Source organism: Arvicola amphibius, chromosome 10 (assembly GCF_903992535.2).
Source record: "Arvicola amphibius chromosome 10, mArvAmp1.2, whole genome shotgun sequence".
Taxonomy (NCBI): domain Eukaryota; kingdom Metazoa; phylum Chordata; class Mammalia; order Rodentia; family Cricetidae; genus Arvicola; species Arvicola amphibius.
The window spans coordinates 102,047,708-102,069,631 of NC_052056.1; the positions used below are offsets into that span (position 1 = coordinate 102,047,708).

The 21,924-nt window shown below is 45.8% G+C and overlaps 1 protein-coding gene across 2 annotated transcripts in view; it reads left to right on the forward strand.

Annotated features, from left to right (window-relative positions):
- Positions 1 to 21,924, forward strand: part of Cyth3 (cytohesin 3) — a 152,140-nt gene that overhangs the window by 41,864 nt on the left and 88,352 nt on the right. Inside the window, exon 1 of one of the 2 annotated variants that reach the window (XM_038344739.1) lies at positions 12,725 to 12,895. The exons of the other annotated variant lie outside the window; for it this stretch is intronic. Within the exon in view, the coding sequence (XP_038200667.1) occupies positions 12,862 to 12,895 (34 nt within the window). The 5' untranslated portion in view covers positions 12,725 to 12,861. Of the gene's footprint in view, positions 1 to 12,724; positions 12,896 to 21,924 lie in introns of those variants that run through there. 2 annotated transcript variants of the gene reach the window in all.

The window sequence follows — 21,924 nt, forward strand, 5'->3', positions numbered from 1 at the left end:
TGTGGCGCAGGCAGCGCTTGGGAGGTAGAGGTGAGTGGATCTCTGTGAGTTAAATGCCAGCCTGGTCTGCAGCCACAGCTGAGTAGTGATACCCTGTCTCAGGAAAACTGACAAACAAACAAACAAACCAACAGGGACACACCCAGTAGTGGGTGAGCTTCCAGCGGAGGAAGCAGCAGGCCTAGATTTTAAAACAGCCTTAAAGGTTATTAGACTTGGAATTCCTTGGTTATACAAAGTCTCTCCCACTTTTTGTTGTTGTTGTTTGGTTGGTTGGTTTGTTTTTTTTTGTTTTTGTTTTTGTTTTTTCGCTTTTCCAGACGGTTTCTCTGTGTAACAGCCCTAGCTGTCCTGGAACTCTCTCTATAGACTAGGCTGACCTAGAACTCACAGAGATCTAGGAGTACATTACCATGCTTGGCTGGGTCCACAAACCATTTCAGGTTCAGTTTCCAGATGTGTGGAAGTTCACACTGGAAATCTCCGAAGCTGTGGGTTCAAAGCCAGCCTGGGTTATACAGTGAGTTCCAGGTCAGCATGGGCTTTTGACAGAGAGACGCTGTTTCAAAATAATCAAAACAAAAATAAACTTAAAAAGGAAAGAAATGAAAAGAAATTCAATCCTTATTATAAGGTACTGATCCTGGACTGGTGCTATCTATGCCAACTGATAGGGAGTCAACAAAGATGGGAGGGTCTGGAGAGATGGCTCAGCGGTTTAGAACACTGCTACTCTTCCAGGGGACTTGGGCTTGATTCCCAACACCTAAATGGTAGTTCACCATATAACTCCACTTCCAAGGGTATTCGATGACCTTTTCTGGCCTCTGTGTGCACATGTATGTTGTACACAGACACACATGCAGGCAAACATCCATACACATAAAAATAAGAATAAACTTAAAAGTTAAAAAAAATCACTATTAAAAAAAAAAGACATGCTCACTGGTGGTGGCGCATGCCTTTAATCCCAGCACTGAGGAGTCAGAGGCAGCTGGATCTCTGTGAGTTCGAGGCCTACCTGGTCCTACAGAGTGAGTTCAAGGACAGCCTGGGCTACACAGGGGAAACCCTGTCTCAAAACAAAAGCAAACAAACAAAATAAAAGAAAGAAAGAAAAGAAAGTAAGAGAACAGAGAGAGAGAGAGAGAGAGAGAGAGAGAGAGAGGACAAAAGATGAATAAAGAGCTGGACCTGATTTCATAGGTCTGGAATCCCAGTTCCTCTAGAGCCTGAGCAGGAAGATCACAAATTCAAGTTCTAGGCTACAGAGTGGGTTCAGGGCCCGTTTAGGCAGTTTAGTGAGACCCTGTCTCAGAATTAGTGGGAAAAATACAGTTGGGGCTGTGGCTCAGCAGTAGAACACTTGCCTAGAATACCCCAGTGAGGGGCTGGGGTGTGGCTCAGTGATAGAGCCCCTGCCTAGAATCCCCCAGTGAGGGGCTGGGTGTAGCTCAGTGGTAGACCTTTCAGTAAAGGAGCGTGGCTCATAATAAAGTGTTTGTCTAGTGTGTGCCCAGCCCTGGACTCCATTTCCAGCACTGGGAGCTGCAGAGGGCAGAATAAAGGGGAAAGAAAAGGTACACAGAAAATATTTGCTGGGACTGAACTATTTCCTTTCTCTTAGATTCCAGAGGAACAGGGCCAGTGAAAGCAATGTTCGTTGGCCCTTCTCCTGTCATCTTGTGTGGTCTTAGCTGAGTTACTGTCTGGAGTCTCACTTCCCAGGCTCTAAAAGGGACAATATATGCCTTGTTTGCTGGGTGTGGAGAGGATCCTGGGAGGGCTCTAGGAAAAGTGTGACCTTCACTCAGTCTCCAGAAGGTCCTGAAAAGTAAAGGCAGCTATGGTGATGGTGACATTGGTGGTGGTGTTGGCTTTTCTGGGTGTGCTCAGAATCAAGCCTCTAGTTGCTCATTTTGTTTACTACATCTAGGAGAGAAAAGGGAACTGAGCCAGCTGTGGTGACGTATACCCTCAATTTCCAACATTTAAGAGGCAGACTGATGGAAGGAAGGTTCAAGGCCAGTATGGGCTACCCATTAAGACTCAGTCTGGGGGGCTGGAGAGATGGCTCAATGGTTAAGAGCATTGCTTGCTCTTCCAGAGGTCCTGAGTTCAATTCCCAGCAACCACATGGTGGCTCACAACCATCTGCAATGAGGTCTGGTGCCCTCTTCTGGCCTTCAGGCATACACACAGACACAGACAGAATATTGTATACATAATAAATAAATATTTAAAAAAAAAGACTCAGTCTGAAAACAACCAAAACAAAAAAACCGAAAGAGGGGTTGGGATGATGACTCAGTGGGTAAGAGCCCTTGCTGCCCAAACATGAGGACTCGAGTTTGAATGCCCAGTGCCCAAATTAAAAAGCCAGGCATGATGGTGTGTGTGTGTGTGTGTGTGTGTGTGTGTGCGTGCGTGCATATGTGTATGTGTGTGTGTGTGCATATGTGTATGTGTGTGTGTGTGGGGGGGTGTAACCCCAGCACTGTGGCTGAGGAGACAGGAGCATCTGCCTAGCGTCTAGCATACTGTCTTAGCTTCAGGGTTAGTGAAAGACCCTGATCTCAGGTGAGTAAGGCAGAGCATCTAAAGCTCCCCTGGCCTCTGTGAGCATGCATAGGTGCACATCCGTACATACATGTATGCATACATCCTACACATATATCACACACAAACACGCTAAAATACCAAAACAATTAAAACTTTCTCAAAAGCAAAAGGGAAGCTGGGTGTGGTGGCGCATGCCTTTAATGCCAGCACTCTGGAGACAGAGGCAGGAGGATATCTTTGTGTTCCAGGCCAGCCTGGTCTATGTGGCAAACTTCAGGAGAGCCAGAATCACAGAGAGACCCTGTCTCAAAAAACAAACAGCAACAACAGAAATAAACAACCAATAAACAGCAACAACAACAACAAAAAAAAATGGAAGGGAGGAAGTAAGGAGGGGAGGAGGACGGGAGAGAAGAGGGAGGGAGATGGTTAGAGGAATGGAAGCCTATATACTTTCACCCTGCCTCGCCTGGTTCTTCAGCCTCCCTGAGCCTCCTCTTTGCCTCCTTTTAACTTGGCCTTGTGGAGGAGGATTGAAGGGTCATGCTTATTAAGCTCCCGGCCGTGGACTCAGCCTTCTGACTGAGAGCAGGCTCCAGGGGAAGAATGTGCCCTGGAAAGGGATTTTCGTTCGCTTGTTTTCAGGCCCTTCTTACCCGCAGAAAAATGCCGCCTGATTGAGGGAGTGTCCCTCTTTGTTTTTGTAGAAGCTGGTTCTTCAGCTGCAGATGGGATCTGAGACTCCTTCTCCTCCAGAGGAAGCTACAGCGACAACACAGTCCCCATATGAAACGCTGCTTTCTCCCTGTGATGCTGTTAGCAAGAGTCCCTTCAGCATGGTAGTGTGCCCCGTCGTCCAGCATCCTGGAGGCCAAGGCAGGAGGATCTTGAGTTTGAGGTCAGCCTGGGCTGCGTAGTAAGACTGTCTTGAGCATTAAGAGAATAGAAAATAGCCAGCTATGGTGGTGCACACCTTTAATCCAAGCACTCAAGCGGCAGGGGTAGGTGGATCTCTATGAGTTTAAAGCTAGCCTGGTCTACAGAGAGAGTTGCAGGACAGCCAGAGCTAGACGCGGGGAAACCCTGTCTCAAAAAACAAACAAAAAACCTGAAAAGGCTGGAGAGATGGCTCAGAGGTTAAGAGCACTGGCTGCTCTCCAGGGGACCCAGATTTCCAGCATCCCAAATCCTCTGCCTCTGGTTCCTGAATACTGAGGTTACAGGTTTACACAGACATACTAAGGTTTGAATAAGTTATTTTTAATAAATTACATGTTAGGAGACTCTTGGTCTTCCAGAGTTATTCTGCTAAAGTGGGCACATCTTCATTAAGACTGGTTGGGGCTGGAAGTTGAGGTTTTCCACTAGACTTCTGCTGATATATCGGGTTGGGGGGGTACTTTATTAAGTCTGAGTGTGGGTGAAACTTTTGGCTACCCCTAGGCCTTGGCAGGTGGGGGAAAGTCCTGATTTTCCCCTTGACCCTCTCTAACATCCCCTCAATGGGGAGGGAAAAGAGGAGCCGTATTTTCTATGTAGCTGGAATCAAATCCATTTCTGCTTGGCCTTTTGGAAAGGGAGACATGGGTTTGCCATGTGTTCTGACATCCTGGGGAGGATGGGAGACAGGCCTTTTGTTTATGGTGGGAGTAGGGTAGTGGGGGCTGAGCTTTATCAACTAAACATTCTCTATCCTGCCCGGCTACGCCTTTCCTGGATTTGGTTGAAGAGAGCAGTCTTTTGTCCCCCTTGGAGCACCCCCATTCCCGGCCCCGACCCCTAGAAACCAGTTAGTATTTCTGAGCGTTTGAATGTCTAGGACAGATGGAGCAGAATGAATACAAAGGAAGTTACAGCCTGGTGTTTCTTGGGTCCCTGTGTCCAGAGCCCGTCTGCTGCCTTCCCTCTGCATTTTCCATTTTCTTAAGTCTGTTTCGTGTACAATGCTCACTTAGGTCATGTGTATGAGTGAGAAGATTAGAGATCACTTTTAATTCTCCTAGAATCAGGAATCTGTCTGGATAACCTATTTTTTCTAGTAGTACTGAAGATTGAATCCAGGGCCTGACATATACTAGGAAAACATTCTACCAAACATTGTACCAAACTAAGCTATACCTCCAGCCCCTCACTGGGGGATTCTAGACACGTGCTGTACCACTGAGCCACACCCCAGCCCCTCACTGGGGGTTCTAGGCAGGGGCTCTACCACTGAGCCACACCCCAGCCCCTCACTGGGGGATTCTAGGCAGGGGCTCTAGCACTGAGCCACACCCCAGCCCCTCACTGGGGGATTCTAGGCAAGAGTTCTACCACTGAGCCACACCCAACCCCTCACTGTGGGATTCTAGGCAGGGGCTCTACCACTGAGCCACAGCCTAGTCCCTCACTGGGGATTCTAGGGCAGGGGCTCTGTCACTGAGCCACACTCCAGACCTACCTTTCTTTCTTTCTTTCTTTCTTTCTTTCTTTCTTTCTTCCTTCCTTCCTTCCTTCCTTCCTTCTTTCTTTCTTTCTTTCTTTCTTTCTTTCTTTCTTTCTTTCTATTTTTTTTCAGTGTCTCATGAAGTTGCCTAGAGTGGCTTTGTATTCCTGTGTAACCCAGTCTGGCCTGGAACTTTTGATCTTCCTGCCTTACCCTCCAAGCAACTGGAATTGCATTCTGGGACCCTGGGAATCTTGTTGGTGATGTCTGCAGTGAGCACTAGGAAGCCCTAGTCATAATCTTTGAATTCAGAAGATGTGGTAGTTATAGAGCACCAGGGTCAGGGCAGAGCCTATGTGGAGTACTGACTACCAGGATACCCCAGGACACTCTAGAGAAGAGAGAACTGGGGATGGGCACATTTAATTAATTATTTTTTACATGTGTGGGTGGTTTGCCAGCATGTGTGTATAATTGTGAACTGTGTACATGCCTCCTGCCCATTTAGGTCAGTAGTGGGCATTGGATCCTGACCCTGAGCTATGGATGATTGTGAGCTACCCTGTAGGTGTTAGGTATGGAACCAAGAGCAGCCAATGCTCTTCCTGGTCCTAGCATTGAACTTGATGCTCTCGCCTCAGCTTCCCAAATGCTGGGATTAGCGGCATACACCGCCTTGCCCAGCTCTACAGCATCCGTTTCTCATGGCACCTTTATGAACTAGGGCTTGTTGTTAGTCCTGCTTCATAGAAACTAAGGCACAGAGAAGCGAAACGATTTTCACAAGGCAACACAGCCAGGAAACGGAAGCGTTTTGCCCCTCTGACTTGACAAGGTGGGTTATCCAGGTACCAGTGGTGGCACTCTGTGTATCATGACTGGGACCCAGAGGCAATCACTGGGTGTGACATGGCCAGAACACATGATTGGCTTCTGCTCCCCTATAAGCCAAATTACAGAATCACATTTGCCTGGGTAGAGTTAAGCCCTTCTGAGCCACAGCTGTCATAGTCCTTACAGTACAGGGCCATTGAGCATCCTGTCGCTTGCTGGCAAGGAACACTTTCTGTGTAGATGACCTTAATCACAGACAGATGCTGTGTATTCGTCACTTCACACTGTATCTTTTTAATTACCTGACTGATGATACACTCTGCACTCCAGGACAGTATCTGATGACACTTTTAAACTGTGTACCGCAGACTGTGACTACTACTTTTTTTTTTTTTTTTTTGGTGTGGAGATTATTTTTTTTTTCAGTAGGTCAAGAATAAACTATAAGAACAAAAAACTAGATAAAATACTAACAACATTATTCAGTTCGGTGTGGTGGCACACATCTATGGGCCTGGCAATCAGTGGATGGAAGCAGGAGACTCATGTGTTGAAGGCCTGCAGGAGCCACTGTCGGGTAAGTATTCCTAGGGAGACATGAAAAACATTATTCACCTCCTGGTAAGGTGATGAGAGACAAGAGAAAGGATTCCACCCAAAGTCCAGCTTAGGGGTCCAGTGAATTTACGGAGGTCATGTACAGGAGCACAGGTGATTCAAAGGCAGCTGCATCACCAAAGAGCCCACTCCACCACGGGTTAGAACTCATGACAGCTATGTCCCTGGACTCCGAGGGGAGTGTTCTTTCCCAGAAATTCTTGCTACTTACATAACCTGGTTGGGGGAGGGTATCCTGGGACTCCTGTTAAGTTTCAGTTACTTCCTGGAACTTGCAAATTTTATTTCCTGAGTCCCAGAGGAATGTTTCAGTTCAGAGGCAGCAGCAACAGCCGACATCCTGTCTCAAAACCCTCTGGGTGTGGGGCCTGGGAAGATGACTTAGCAGTTAGGGTGTTGTCTGTGTGACCGTGATAACTGGAGTCTGGATGTACCCCAAATCCACATAAATAAATGTCTGATGGGTGTGATGGCCCACCTGTAACTCTAGCCACAGAGGATCAAGATGGGGTGGTGAGCGTTATATGTCCCCAGAGAACCTTCCTCAAAAAACGGACAATGGGATAAAGAAGCAAAGAAAAAAAGCATAGTATTTTTATTACTGTACAAGACAATTTAAGTTATAAGTAGAATAACTGGTGCTGCCTAGCATGCCTTTCTTCCAAGTACAAACAGCTGGGAATAGGGGTCAGTTATTCTTTCCAAGTTTGCCATGAGAAAGAAATCTGGCCACCTTCGTTCCTGGAAAAGACCAAAAAGAGAGCACGTTAGGAATCAATCTAAAACAAATTAAGCTGCCCTCAGTAATGTGAGGCCAGGGAACTGATGTCAACGCTGGATTCCAGGGGGCGGGAAATGAGACCAAGGTGGATGGCAGCGAACAGTCTGAAGGATGGAGCTTGAAGGACGGAGTGTCTGGGCTTTTGAAAATTTAATGAAGGCTATGACTTGCCACGTGAAATCCTTCTGTTTGCTTGGGCAGAGCGGAGCCTGCTAATCTGTCCAAGATCCGCTCTATTCCTAGGTGAAATTAGATTTTTTAAATTTTTTGGAAAACATTACTTTCCTTTCGTGACTGTGAGCCCACAGGGAGCTAGCTGGCTGGCTGCCTATATGTGCATTCCCCAGACTGGACCAGACCCCTGACCACATGTAACAGATTAGTCGAGGTCTTGGTCTGCTGATTGTCACCACTGTGTCTGCATTCTTTGACCGTTATCAAAGGAGCTGGGAACAGTTCTGTCCCGGATCTGGCAACGGCCTTAGCTCAGCGGTGTAGGCGGCCTTTTCCTGTGCATGAATAGAGACAAAGGAGGAAGGAGGAGGGTACCTGAGAGCAATGGGGCAGGTTTGTTAATGCCAGCATCCAGAAGGTCAGGGCAGGAGGACGAGGCCAGGAGGACGAGGCCAGGAGGACGAGGCCAGGAGGGCATCTTAGAGCAATGGAGCAGGTTTGTTAATGCCAGCATGCAGAAGGTCAGGGCAGGAGGATATTGAGGCCAGCCTGGGTTACACAGGAGATCTTGTTGAGACAAGAAGGGAGAAAGAAAGAGTGAGGGTGGAGGGAGAGAGGGAGAGAGAGAGAGAGAGAGAGAGAGAGAGAGAGAGAGAGAGAGAGAGAGAGAGAGAGAGAGAGAGAGAGAGAAGAGAGGGAGATGAACTAGATATTGCTTAACCCCGGAAGGCAGGAGGATCAGGAATTCAAGGTCATCTTCTGCTGTGCGTAGCAAGTTCAGGTTCACCCTGGCTCCTTGAAAGAAAGAAGATAGGGGAGAGGGAGAAAGGGAGGAAGGGAAAGAAGAAACTGGTTCAGGCAGGCCTTGGTGGTTGTGCCCTTAGTTCCAGAAGAGACTTCAGTCTGCTTCAACAGACTTCCCTGGGCAAGAGAAAGAAGAACATAGAAAAATAATGTCCCAACCTTGACGGAATGTGCACATTCTTCATTTCTTCAACTGTCTCCTCTATGGTTAAGAGGCTGAAAAATGGGTTCCAACATGTTTGTAGGATGTCTTCCACTTGTCACGCTGCCTGTCCCTCAGCGAACACTACTGTTTTCTCCCCTTTTTACATGGCCACACCCTGCAGGAGGTGATAGCAGAGACAGATTACAATGTCTCTGAAGCTGTGAAGCCAAGTAAGGCACGCAACTGCAAACACAAGAATGGCTACAAACGGCAGGGGCATCAGAATTATAATGGGCAGAGTGGGTACTCCTGCTCTGGGTTCCGGTCCCAGAACTGGGTGGGGGATGCGGCTGGGATAGGTAACTATTTGCATAGTTATACTCCTTTCTAGACTCTATCCCTTCTAGTCTATGAAAGGGCTTGAGATTGATTCCCCGAGACCCACATGGGGGAAAGAGAAAGATCAGTTCTTGAAAGTTGTCGCCTGACTGCTGTACATTGCCACACGAGTGCCCCCCCCCAACATATGCAATTAAGAAACATAAAAGGGAAAGTGGTACCTATCTCTATCTTTCTAACCCAGTAATTACAAAAATGTAATAATTTTGTTTAATACAATAATTTGGAGCATGTCTTTTCGTAAGAGTCCTTTCCCTTATAAATGTACTTAGAACAATTTCAATACCTCAGTTGGCTTAGTATCGAAGGCACCTGCTACCAAGCCTGACAACCAAAGTTCAATTCCAGGACTCACATGGAAGAAGGGGAGAGCTGGCTCCTGTTAGCTGGCCTTTGACTTCCACACCTGTGCCATGGCGTGCATGCACTGCCCCCTACAAATAAATAAATGTAATAAAACATTTTTAACATCTGAGAAAAGCACCCCAAAATAGCCATAACTGAGTGTCTTAGTGGTTAATGACAGCTTTAAATGTCCCTATATGAAGGCATGACAGAGATCTTTGTGGGATTTATGAAATATCAGAAAACATGAGTCCTCAAAAAAAAAAAATCTATTTTTTCCCCTGATTTTAACACCCGGGAATTTTGAAGGTCTTAAAGTCCTCAGATTTCTCCAATAACAGGCAGAAATGACACCATAAGCATTTATTCTCCCATTGTTCTTTAAAAGTTTTTTTAAGATTTATTTATTTTATGTGAATTAGTGTTTTGCCTGCATGAATGTATGTACACCTACACGTGTATGTTTTTTTGCCTGAGGAAGTCAGAAGATGTTGGATTTCCTAAAACTGGAGTTAGGGGTGGCTGAAAGTCATCACGTGCTGCTGAACCAGGCCCTTTGCAAGAACAAGTGCTCTTAACTGTAGAGCAATCTCTTCAGCCCCATCTCCCAGCATCCTTGTGTGTTGTGTGGTACCCATGAAGAGGCCAGAGAAGAATGTTATGTTAGATGCTTTCGTCTTTGTTTGTTTATTTTTTTCAAGACAGGATTTCTCTGTGTAGCTCTGGCAATCCTGGAACTAGCTCTGTAGGCCATTTATCTCTGAGATCTGCCTGCCTCTCTTCTTCCTGAGTGTTGGGATTACAGGGGTGTGCCACCACCACCTGGCCAGATCCCTTCCTCTTGCCCCTCTCCTTTTTAATGCCTTGAGAAGGGGTCTCTCACTGAACTGGAAGCTTGCCAGTTTGGCTAGGCTGGAGGCCTCTGAGCTCTTGGGATCAACCTGTCTCTTTACTACACATGATCACTATGGCCATGCCTGGCTTTTCATGTGGGCGCTGGGGTCTGAGTTCACGTCCTTATGCTTACAGAATAAACACTTTTACCCACCGAGCCATCTTTTCTCCTAACATTCATTCAGGCTTTGTTTAAATGAGGGTTCAGGATAACCCAGGGTGGGTAATGCACGTTGCTTACAAATAACTTCTGTGTGCTTTATGCTAATGAATTGGACTCGATGGGTATCAGAAGCAGCTTTTTAGATTTAGACTCTGAGAGAGGTGCCTATAGACCATGCTTCAAGAAAATGGAAGCATCAGGAATGAATATTAATATATATTAAATTGCATTATTGCTCGGTGTTTGTGTGGGAGTGGGTGTGTTATGGTGTGTGCATGGAGGTCAGAGGACTGCTTACTGGAGTCAGTGTTTTTACCATGTGGGGCCTGGGGATTGAACTCAGGTGGCCAGGCTTGGCAGCAAACGCCTTTACCCACCGAGCCATTCCACCAGCCCAGGGATTAATATTGAGAAGCATTTATAATTGATGATATCTGAGTTCAGAGCTCCACCCTAGCACATTATCGTATTCAGAGTGCTGTTGATTTTTTTTTTCTCAGATAGGAAGCTGTTATCTTGAGATAAGAAAGCTCACAGGCACAGGATCAGGAAGTCACATTTTCGTTCATTAGGACTTGAACATACATCTCTTGATCCAGATCACTTCTCTATGTATCTCTGTCACAAGCTGCTAACCATCTTATCAACTCACAGAAGCATACCTCATGATCTAGGAAGCAGCAGAATGTCCGGGGTTATAATTTTTGAGGTTATCAGGAAATTGGAGCCTTTGAAATCATCCTATAACCTTGAGCAAAAAGGTGAAGGCTGTCTGCTTTGATAAATAGATGATGGGGGAAGTATCCTTTGATTCAATGGGCAATTTGTAAATATAAAACAGTTGCTGGAAAATTTTATTACAGATGAACTATCTCCTCCCTTACAATGTTTGCTTTTCTTTAATGCAATTTAATCCAAGCAGAAAGGCTCGGGAGGGCCCACTTTCAATGCTAAGGAGAGGTTACTGGAAACGAGACACAGAATGAGAAAAGCAAGCCATAGATTTGGAGCAGGGGCGAACTGAGGCCGTCTGCTCAGCCCTGGGCTGTGCCCACGGGAAATTGAATTCAGAGCTCCTACTGCATCATAAATCCAGGGCAGCTGGCAGCAAGCCAAGGGAGACTAAAGCTCAACTCCAAGGGCATCTGACGCCAGACTGGCCAACTCCTATAATAATGCTTGCTGAGAGCCGGGTCCCAGCTGTGCTGGACTGGGATTAGAGTTCAACGTCATGACTACATTCATTTCCAAGCCTTATACTTTGTTGATTTTAAAATGCCACCAATCTGCAGGAAAAATGAGACCCCATTGTTATTATACATCTGAGGGATAAAAGGCTGGAATTATCCTAACATCCTGAGGATGAAGAAGGGTGGAGGTGGGGAGAGGCTGAGTTGTCAGAGGGCTCATTTTCAGATTATTATTATTATTATTATTATTATTATTTCAGACTGGGTCTCTCTAGGTAGCTTTGGCTGGCCTGGAACTCACTGTGTAGACCAAGCCCACTTTGAATTCATAGAGCTCTGCCTGCTGGAATCAAAGGTATCCATCACCATACCCAAGTTTAAATGTTTTTGGAAATAAGCACTTAAAAAAAACTTTTGTTTAGCCGGTGCACACTTTTAATTCCAGGATGATATCTGAGTTTGAGACCAGTTTGGTCTACAGAGAGAGTTCCAGGACAGCCTGTGTTACACTGTCTCAATTTTTTTTTAAAATTTTATTCTATGTGTACCCATGTTTTGCCTGAGTGCATATATATGCACCACAAGCATGCCTGGTGCTTGTGGAGGCAAGAAAGTGTGTCACATACCCTGGAAGTGGAGTTACAGACTTGTGTGCCTCCATGTACGTGCTAGGAATGGAACTGAGGGGATCTGGAAAAGCAACCAGTGCTCTTAATTGCTGAGCCGAGCCATCTCTCCAGCTCCTTATTCTTTTTTAAACTTTTATTTTCTTTTTAATTAGGTGTGTGTCTGTGTGTGAATAGCCTTAGGTGGATGTGAGTGCAGCTGTCCTTTTTGGAGCTGGAGTTACAAGGGGTTCTGAGCTTTCCCATGTGGGTGCTGGGAACCAAACTCTGGTCCTCTCCAAGAGCAAGTGCTCTTAACAGCAAAACTATGTCCCCACACATTATTTGTGTGCATGTAATGTGTGGACGCCCACGTGTGCTGAGGTCATAGTAAAACTTTATAGTCCGTCCTCTCCTACCTTTAAATGGGGGGGGGGCAATCATCAGCCTTCACTTCTAGATTTTTTTTCCCACTCCCCTACTCCATGCATGCGAGTCGCAACTCTAGCCACCTGGCTTTGTAGAGTGGGGCGTCCCTGTGCCCCCGATTGACAAGTTTTCGTCTCCAGGATGCCCTAGAGCGTGAGAATGGAGGTTTGAGGGAGTGTGCTGCTCTGCAGGATCCAGGTCTCTGGGCTAGCAGCTACCGCAGCTACTGCAAGGCCGGGCGGGGTTTAGAGGGCGGGACCGCTCGGCGTCTAGGCTCCGCCCACACCGGCAAGAGGAGGCGTGGTTTGCGTCACGTGACCGTACCCGAGCAGTGAGGCCCCGCCCGGCCCTCCGAGGAGGCCCGGCCGCGACCCGGGCCGCGCGCGCTGAGTAGCTCCACGGTTCTCCTCGCGCTGCTTCTCCTGATCCCGGCTTTCAGTCCTGTCGCTCCCGCCGGCTCCGGGCTCGCCGGCTGGCGGGGAGTGGCCTCAAGATGGACGAAGGCGGTGGCGGTGAGGGCGGCAGCGGTGAGTGATGGAGGTGTGGCCCGTTCGCTGGGCGGCCCGGAGGCCGGGGGTCGCGCTGTGGGAGAGCCCACTGGCTTGAGGTGTGGGGCCGGGGGTGGGGTGGAGTGACTGCGACCGTGGGGAGGTGTGCGGGGTGAGGCCGGGGTGCAGGCTTCGCAGCCCTGGTGAGAGGACATGTCGGAGACCGCGGGGTCGTCTCCCAGAGCGGTCGCGGGTTGGGGGTTCGAGGCCGGGGTCTCCGCGGCGCAGCTCCCGGTCGCCTTTCTGAGGTGGGGGCACTTTGTGGGGCGACCTTCCCAGCGTCTCATCGCCAAGGGCGTCCACGCCCTCCCGAGCCCAGCTGTTTCGGACGGGCCCCGCTCCTTTTCAGCTCTCCTCAGGTGGCTGGAGCTAGGGAGCTCGTGGGAAATAATGGGGAGGGCAAAGTTTTCAATTTGGATGTCTCAGGGGTGTCCATCGGGGGGAGAGGGGGAAAGTTGAAAATCATGACCACGTCTCTGGTTTTTAATCAGAAGTGTTCGCTGCGAATGGCTTAAGCGACAAGAGGGGCAGACTGCCCGAGTCCGGGTCTGAGCATGCATTTTTATCAAATTGAAAAAAATGCTACGGGGTGGGGGGAGGTGTAAAAATAAAGAGGGGGATAAAGAGCTCAGTGACAGAATCCATGTCTAGCATGCCCGAGACCCTGAGTTTGATCCCCAACACTACCAAAGGGAAAATATAATTAAGAAATTAAAGGGATCAGATGGGATCCCTTTAAAACCGAGGGTGGGACTCAGGAGCCACAGCCAGCAAGGCTTAGGACTCCGGGCAGGTGCGTGTGGCGTACACCTCTCCAGAAGAGGGTTATCAGTTCTCCGTGTTGCTCAGGCTGTTTGTGCCTTAAGTTCCATCCTGCTGCAAACCTGCTGTTGGCTGTAAACTACTCAGTGGAATACAAATTATTGTTGTGTCATCTTGTGAATTTGGTTTTCCAAAACAATAGTCTCCGTATGTGGAGTGGATTGTTGATTGAGGAAGCGAATGGTTAAGTTCCCCTCATTTTCACCCAAACACCCCAAGTTGGTTGGAGCCGTCTGGACTTTGGGTAACGATCTTCCTTTTTGCTGACAGAATGATCAGAATCCCATGTAATAAGGGAGTGTTTTGGGGAAGAAGGAAAAAAAAAAAGGTCTTAATTACAGGCTGCTGGAACAGCTGCCTGTAAGAATCAGCAGTATTGAAGGCTTCCCCGTGAAGTGGTTAATCAAGGTGCCTACTAGAATTCCAGAGCTTCTCAGATGTTATTTTTCCCCCTGAAAGAAACGAGGTGGCTGGGCTGGTAGGAAGTTGGCACCCTTCTTGGCATTTGCCAAGTTCAGTTCTCATAGTAAAAGCCAGGGGTAGCACAGTGGCACCGAGTGGGTGTTTTGTTTATGAAAAGAAGGAACCCAGTTACAAACCCTCCTACATACCGGCTGCCGGGCTGGAGACACAAGATCCCTGGGGATGCCTTGCCTTTCGCCTGGATCACACTTTGACATAGTACTTTAGGAAAGACAGTGGCACTAGTTAAATAGTTGACATTGGAATTTAGGAAGCCAGCTGGTTTGGGGATTGCTTTTCAGGTGCTCCAGAACCTGTGAGTCCACACTTGTGAAGGATTCGAAGGTAAAAGCCAGACACAGAGGAAGAATACTTAGAAACCAATGTGTTTCAGCAGTTCATAGAATTTGAGAATTATAGCAAAGGATGACATTATATATCAAAAGGGCTTAAAACTATATCTGGGCTATTAATATCTCTTGAGACTATATCCCAGAGAAGCACTCTTAAAGTTAAAAAAGATGTTACAGTCAATGATACTACATTCCATGGTAGAAAGGAAAAAAAAAAAAGAAACAGTAATGCCCATCAGGTAAGATTACTTTGATGAGACATTTAAAATAAGTAATTAAGGGGCCTGCTGTCAAGACAGCCTGACAGTCCGAATTCAGTCTCCAGGAGCCACAAGGTGGAAGGAGAGAACCGCTGCCGGTAAGCTGTCTTCTGACCTCCATAGGCAAGCAGCAACAAGCTTGCACACACACACAATTTTAAAAAGTTATCCAGAATAAGTAGTAGTTATTTTATGCATTCTGGTCTAGACAGTGTAAACACTGGTAGCTCTCTGGAGTTTTCTTTTTACATTTCCCAGGTTTTACACGTATTCCCAGTAATACGTGTATTCCTTTTGAATTTGAAAAAAAAAAACCCAAAAAACAAAAACCCACCTTATAAAAGATGTGGTAGACGCACAGTGTCGTTTGATTCACCTTCCTGGGACATTCAGCAATAAAGAGATTTATTGATTTTTCTCCTGAAATGCCAGACAGTGCTAGGTGATAGAAAACAACTTTTTAACTCCTATTGATTTGACTTACCAAGATCTTTTCCTGTTTACAGTGTGGAAAGACACAGGTATTTTTGGCAATCTTAGAGTATTTGATTTTGAACCAAGTGAAAATCTTTCACAATTTTGAAATGTGAGTCATTATATACTTATTGTATGAACTTCATGGACTTCTGTAGAACTCTTGATCTGTGGAGGGTTGATGTTGGCATACAGTTCCTGGTAGTAATCCCATTTCCACTTCCAAAAACTGCTTTGCCTTAAAAATAATTGATTTTTTCCCCTTTCTTTTTCTTCTTTTTTTTTAAAATTTGATAAAACTATTTCTCTTACCAGGGAGTTACAAAGCACAGCATTATTTGGTATATTGTTAGAGTATAGGAGAGTCCTTTAATCTGCATCTGGGAACTCTGTTTCAGCTTGCTTAGAAGATAAAAGTTAAATTTATTCAAACAGTAGTTATAGCAGAGGCTGAGGATAATTTAAAAGATCTTTTTATTGTTTGTGTGTTGGTCAAGTAAAAGGAACTTCAGAAATTGATTCCTACTTGAGTTTTTATAATTAAACTTTTTGTTCAGGCTTTAATTATTTGTTCTTTGCAATGCAAGATAAGGAAAGGATGGCGTATGAATGGCTGGAAGGCGGTTACAAGGAGGAGCAAGTCGGGGTACAAGATTACAAGAACACATTGTTCCTTGTATGTGTGCAGAGTGTAGTTAAGGTATTTTTTTTTTTTTTTACTTCCTTTGGCACTGGGTGCCTTTCAGATTTTCTAGAATAGTTCTTGAACTTAGCCTCTACTTAGGAAATAACTGGCTAGTTTGGCTCCTGGCCACCACCTGTGCCATGTTTCTGAATGTGCCATTGGGGCAGATGCAGTAATGGGCATGAGTTGTACCACTGCACTTCCATCTGTGTGGATGCAGATGCTGTGCTCTGAAGCCCAGGGTACTCAAAATCAATATGAAAGTAAAGCTACGTGGAGAGCCCAACTCTGAACTGTTTGACCAGTGCTAAGCCTAACATTTGAAAACTGAGTGTTGGTAAGGCCATCTTAGCCTTTGCTGGCGGCAGTGCAAGTTGGTCACAGGTCTCAATAAGACCTAATGTCCTCTAGGTCCTGGTGGCTCAGGTCTGTTTCTTGCCCTTCCTTCCTGCAGGTGCATTTCTTAGACTCTTAGGGAGTGGTCTTGCCCCGTTTGGGTTTGGCCGGTGGGAGCTTTTAGGAGAGATTGGGGCAGAAAGAAGAAACCAGGTTCTCTTGTAGCTGTTCTGCCTCAGGCAGTTTCTCTGCAGCTGCTCTTTAGACTTCTGCTCCTGCCATCCGTCTCTGCTCTGGGAGCTCCTATCCTTCCTAGCCCCCAAGCTCTGGAAATGCCTTCTGCCTTCTGCCTTCCAACAGAAGGGAGAGCTTGTGGCTCCTCCTGCTCTCTGCGTTGTCTTACTGTTTCCTGTTTTTCTACCGCATGTGTAACCAATTCCCTACACCAGTTTCCCTCTGCTCTAGAGCCTTAAAGAGATGACTGTTTTGCTGTTTAGACCCTGAGGTCAATAGGAGTAATGGGCAATAGCTTTGAAAATCACACCTTAGGTGTGATTTTCAACAATTCAGTTCTAGAATTTTAACATGGTGATGCATTACACTTGTAATTTTTTTTTCCAAGACAGAGTTTCTCTGTGTAGCCCTGGTTGTCCTGGAACTCACTATGTAGACCAGACTGGTCTCAATTTCATAGAGATCCACCTGCCTCTGCCTCCCAAGTTCTGGGACTAAAGGTGTGTGCTGCTGCCACCACCACTGGCTGTATTTGTACTTGTTTAATGTGAGGATACATTTGTACTTGTGTAAGGCAGTAAAGGCAAAAGATTATTCATTGCCTTAAGTGTCCATTAGCAAGAGACTGGGGAGAATGAACCTTAGCATAGGGATGGTGGCTGAAGTTACAAAGTCGAGGAGAGAGGCAAATGAGTTGACACAGAAAGACCCCTGTGACATTTCAAATTACAAAAGCGAAGTAGGAAAATATGCTTTGTGTGCTAGTTTCTTCTTTCTTTCTTTTTTTCTTTCTTTCTTTTTTTCTTTCTTTCTTTCTTTCTTTCTTTCTTTCTTTCTTTCTTTCGGAAGTGCTTGAATATGAATGACCATTTTGTGGAAGGTTCAACAAGGAACCAAGAACAATAATCACCTGTTCAAAGAGGCTGATGAATTTAAGCGGGGAGGAAATTGTTCATTCTCTGCCTTTTTATTTCTTGAAACTGGATTAAGTTGAAATAACTCTGTCTTCTCCTTTGCTAAAATTAGAAAAGAAGTGTCAGGGAAAAATAATATGCTGTGCTGGTTAGAAAACACCCTTTTGTTTGGCATGGCGGATGCCTGTAATCCTTGTGTTTGTAGGCTGAAGCAGGGGAATTGCAGTGAGTTTAAGTCCAGCCTGAACTACACAGTGGATTGTAAGGACAGCCTGGGCTACAGAATAAAGCCTTCTTAAAACAAAAATGAACTATCCCTACAAAACCGGGTGTGATGGGGGCACACCTTTAATCCCAATACAGAAGGCAGAGGCAAGTGGATTCCTGTGAGTTTGAGGTCAGCCTCATCTATATAGTGAGTTCCAGGACAGCTAGGGCTATGTAGAGAGACCCTTTCTCAAAAACAAAACAAAATAGGGCTGGAGAGATGGCTCAGAGGTTAAGAGCATTGCCTGCTCTTCCAAAGGTCCTGAGTTCAATTCCCAGCAACCACATGGTGGCTCACAACCATCCGTAATGGGGTCTGGTGCCCTCTTCTGGCCTGCAGGCAGACACACAAACAGAATATTGTATACATAATAAATAAATAAATATTAAAAACAAAATAAAAAAACCAAAAAAAGAAAAAGAAAAAACAAAAAACCTAAGTGCCAAAAAACAAAACAAAATACAAACCTACCCCTACAAGAGAAAGGAAAACATCTCCCTTTACAAAGAGATATTTCAAAGCCATCTTTTTGAGGAAATTTGTGTAAGATAAAATAAATATTAAGTGTAGTACAGTGTGCTGCTCCCTGTGTGCATTCGCTATGTTTGTAGGAAACTAGGAACCACTCTACTTTGTTTTTCTTTTTTTATATGGTTTATTTTTTATATTTAAAAATTTCCATCTCCTCCCCTCCTTCTCCCCCTTCCCTCCCCTCCCCTCCACCCATACCCCCCCCCTCCAGGCCAAGGAGCCATCGGGGTTCCCTACTCTATGTTAAGACCAAGGTCCTCCCAACTCCCCCCAGGTCCAGGAAGGTGATCAACCAAGCTGAGAAGGCTCCCACAGAGCCGTCCATGCAGAAGAATCAAAGCCCAGCGCCTTTGTCCTTGGCTTCTGAGGGTGAGACGGGGCCAAGGGAAGATGGGGAGAGAAAACCACTCTACTTTTGAGAGCTTAAGAAGCGTATGGGATAGATGCTTTCAGATTCTGCATAGAGCATGCTCTAGCAGTAATTCAGATGTTAATACAGTCCCGATCAGGTGGCAGTCCCTATGCTTGGCACAAGGGTTGTCACCATGAGTAAGGCCTGGACAGAAATTCATGGAGCTTATGTTTGCATGGGGACACAGATTTAAAAGGTAAATAACCTCAAATTATTCTGAATGTGTTGAAAGAGATCAAGAGATGACTAGGAGGGCGTTGGAGGTGGGGCATAGAAGAAGTGGGGGAGGTGGAAGAAGACCCTTGGCTTGGACAGCCTTTTGGAGGAAGGGCTCCTTTAGGTACAGCTCATAGGGCTGGTGATCCAGGCCGAGCCTTGTGTGTGGCTTGGAGCAGCTGACAACAGATTTCATTTACAGTGCAGGAAGCCCATTTCACATAGGGCAACAACATTAGATTTATCTTTCAATAATTTTAGCTAATTCTGTATGCTCTTTGTCAGGTCCTGTCTCCTGTAGTTTACATATCTTATTACTCTTCCAAGAATTACTAGCTACAGATAGAAAAATGGGAATGCTAAGTAGTTTGCTTCAAATCTCACAGCTGGTAAGTAGTGGAGCCATAACTCACTTGTATCTATGTTCTTGTTTGAGTATTTTCTTTGTTTGGTTAATTTTCTGAGACAAGCTCTCCAGTGTAGCCTTGGCTGGCTTGGAATTCCCTTTGTAGACCATGCTGGTCTTGATCCCCCAACTTCTGCCCCTCAACTGCTGGGATTAAAGACTTGTGCTACTAAACCTGCCTTGAGTCTATATTCTTAGCTATTGCCCACTTTGTCTTTTTAAGAAATGTGTTCCTGAGTCCCTAGTGAAGAATGGTTTGGGTAAGGAAAGAGGCTGTGGGCACAAGGAGGAAGTTGTAGTGGTCCAGGTGATAGTAAAGGTGCTTGTTGGATCGGGGAGTAGTGCTAAAAGGAGGTGGAAAGAAAGACACGTGAGTCGCCTCCATAAAAAGCTGCCAGTGCAGTGGTGCTCTGGAGGCAGAAGCAGGCAGACCTTGGTGAGCTCCAGGCCAGCCTGGTCTACATAGTGAGACGCTGACTCAAATCCGGCAAACCAGCAAACACTGTGTGCAATGCCCCATTGCTCAGAATTAGTTTAATGGCTGTTGACGGTATGTGGTATGATTTTAGGTATTACTGCAAATAAGTCCTTCCATCTCAGTATATAGCAGAGGCTTGTCCCTCTATCTAGTTTACAGCAGTGTCATTCGTCTAGGTGCTCCATCACACATAAAGTTCCGTCTTTCCCTTCTCTGCCCTAGCCTTTTGGCACCCTCCTCCACCCGCTCCTCCTCATCCTCATCACTCAGCACAGCCAGAGTGTGTTCCGCCACTCACATTTGCTCTGCCCTCATCTTAGTGGGACTCCTGCCCTCAGACCTTGGCATGGCCCACATCCTCTAGTGGCTACAAAGGTCTGTCAAAGGTCAAGTTCAGAAAGGATGCTCTGTAGACTTTGTGGGCCACGTGCAGTCTGTCAGAAATCTTGTTTCTCCCCCACTTTTAATAGTCCTTCCTTTAGTATATACTGAATATATTTATATATATTTATTAGTATATATACTAATTTACATACTTTAATGTATGTTAAATAAAAATCCATTTATTCTCCTTGACCCCTTTGTAGGCTTGTTTGTCTTTTGTTTGTTTTCTGAGAGAAGTTCTTACTATATATCCCTGCCTGTCTTGTAACTCACAGAGACTCGCTTGCTTCTGCCTCCTAAGTGCTGGCATTAAAGGCATTTGCCACCACATCTGGCCCTTGTATAGTCCATTGCCTTTCAAAAAAGTTGTATTTTTAAAATTTATATGTATGTGTGTCTGTATATCTGTAGAGGCCAGAGGAGAGTGTTAGATCCCTTAGAAGTGGAGTTATAGGTGGTTGTGAGCCTCGTGACATGATGCTGGGAACTGAACTCAGGTCTTCTGCAAGAGCAAGTGCTCTTAGCTGCCCTGCCGTGTTCCAGGCCCCAGTTCTTGCTGTCTCAACAGTTTGAACCATCTTCTTATTTCACTCCACTTAAACTTGCCGGTCTTTCCGCTAGGCACACCCCTGTCTCGACCTTTTCCCTAGCTGTCCCAAGGACTTAGCCCTCTAGCTGCACCTGGTGCCTTCCTGATTTCATGAATGCAGTGTCTCCCTACCACTGAGGCAACCCTCATACAGCATGTTCAAAAGAGCACCCAAGCCGGGCGGTGGTGGCGCACGCCTTTAATCCCAGCACTCGGGAGGCAGAGGCAGGCGGATCTCTGTGAGTTCGAGGCCAGCCTGGTCTACAAGAGCTAGCTCCAGGACATGCTCTAAAAAAGCTGCAGAGAAACCCTGTCTCGAAAAACCAAAAACCAAAAACAAAAACAAAAACAAAAGAGCACCCAATGCCACTCTTTCTCTTTTCTCAGCTTCCTTTATCTAGTTCCATTTCTCCTAGCACCCGTTGCCCACTGTGTATTTGTTTATTGTCTACTTCTTCTCTCCTAGAATGGAAGTTCTAGTCAGACATAGTGGATATGCCTTTAATTCGAGTACTTGGGAGTTTGAGGCAGGAAGATTGCTGTCAGTTTGAAAAACAGTCAGGGCTGCATAGTGAGATCTGTCTTAAAAAAAGTGTTGTGTGGTTGCAGAATTATTATCTGCTGCTATACCTTTAAGATCTGAAATGCAGCTCTGTGTGTCTGTGTAGAATTGTTCTGGTGTGGTCTGTATCTGTATGCATGTCTGTATATTGAGGCCAGAAGTTGATGTCTGTTTCTTATACGTATGCACATAGACCCACAGATAGACATAAAAAAGGACTATACAAGGGCTCTCCACCTTATCTTTTTAAAAATTATTTATTTCTGTTTTTATGTGCATTTACCTGCATTTGTGGTTTACCTGCATTTATGTCTGTGTAAGAGTGCTGGACCCTTTAGTCACAGACAGTTGTGAGCTGCCATGTGGGTGCTGGGAATTGAACCCAAGTCCTTTAGAACAGCAGTCAGTGCTCTTAACTGCTGAACCATCTCTCCAGTTCTCCACCTTATCTTTTAAAAACTTTATTTTTATTTTATGTTTGTGTTTCCCTGAATGTTTATCTATATACCACTGTATATACGTGCAGTACCCACAGAGGCCAGAAGATGGTACAATTTCACCCTGGGATTGAAGTTGTGAGCCACCATGTGAGTGCTGGGAATTGAACCCAGGTCTTCTGGAA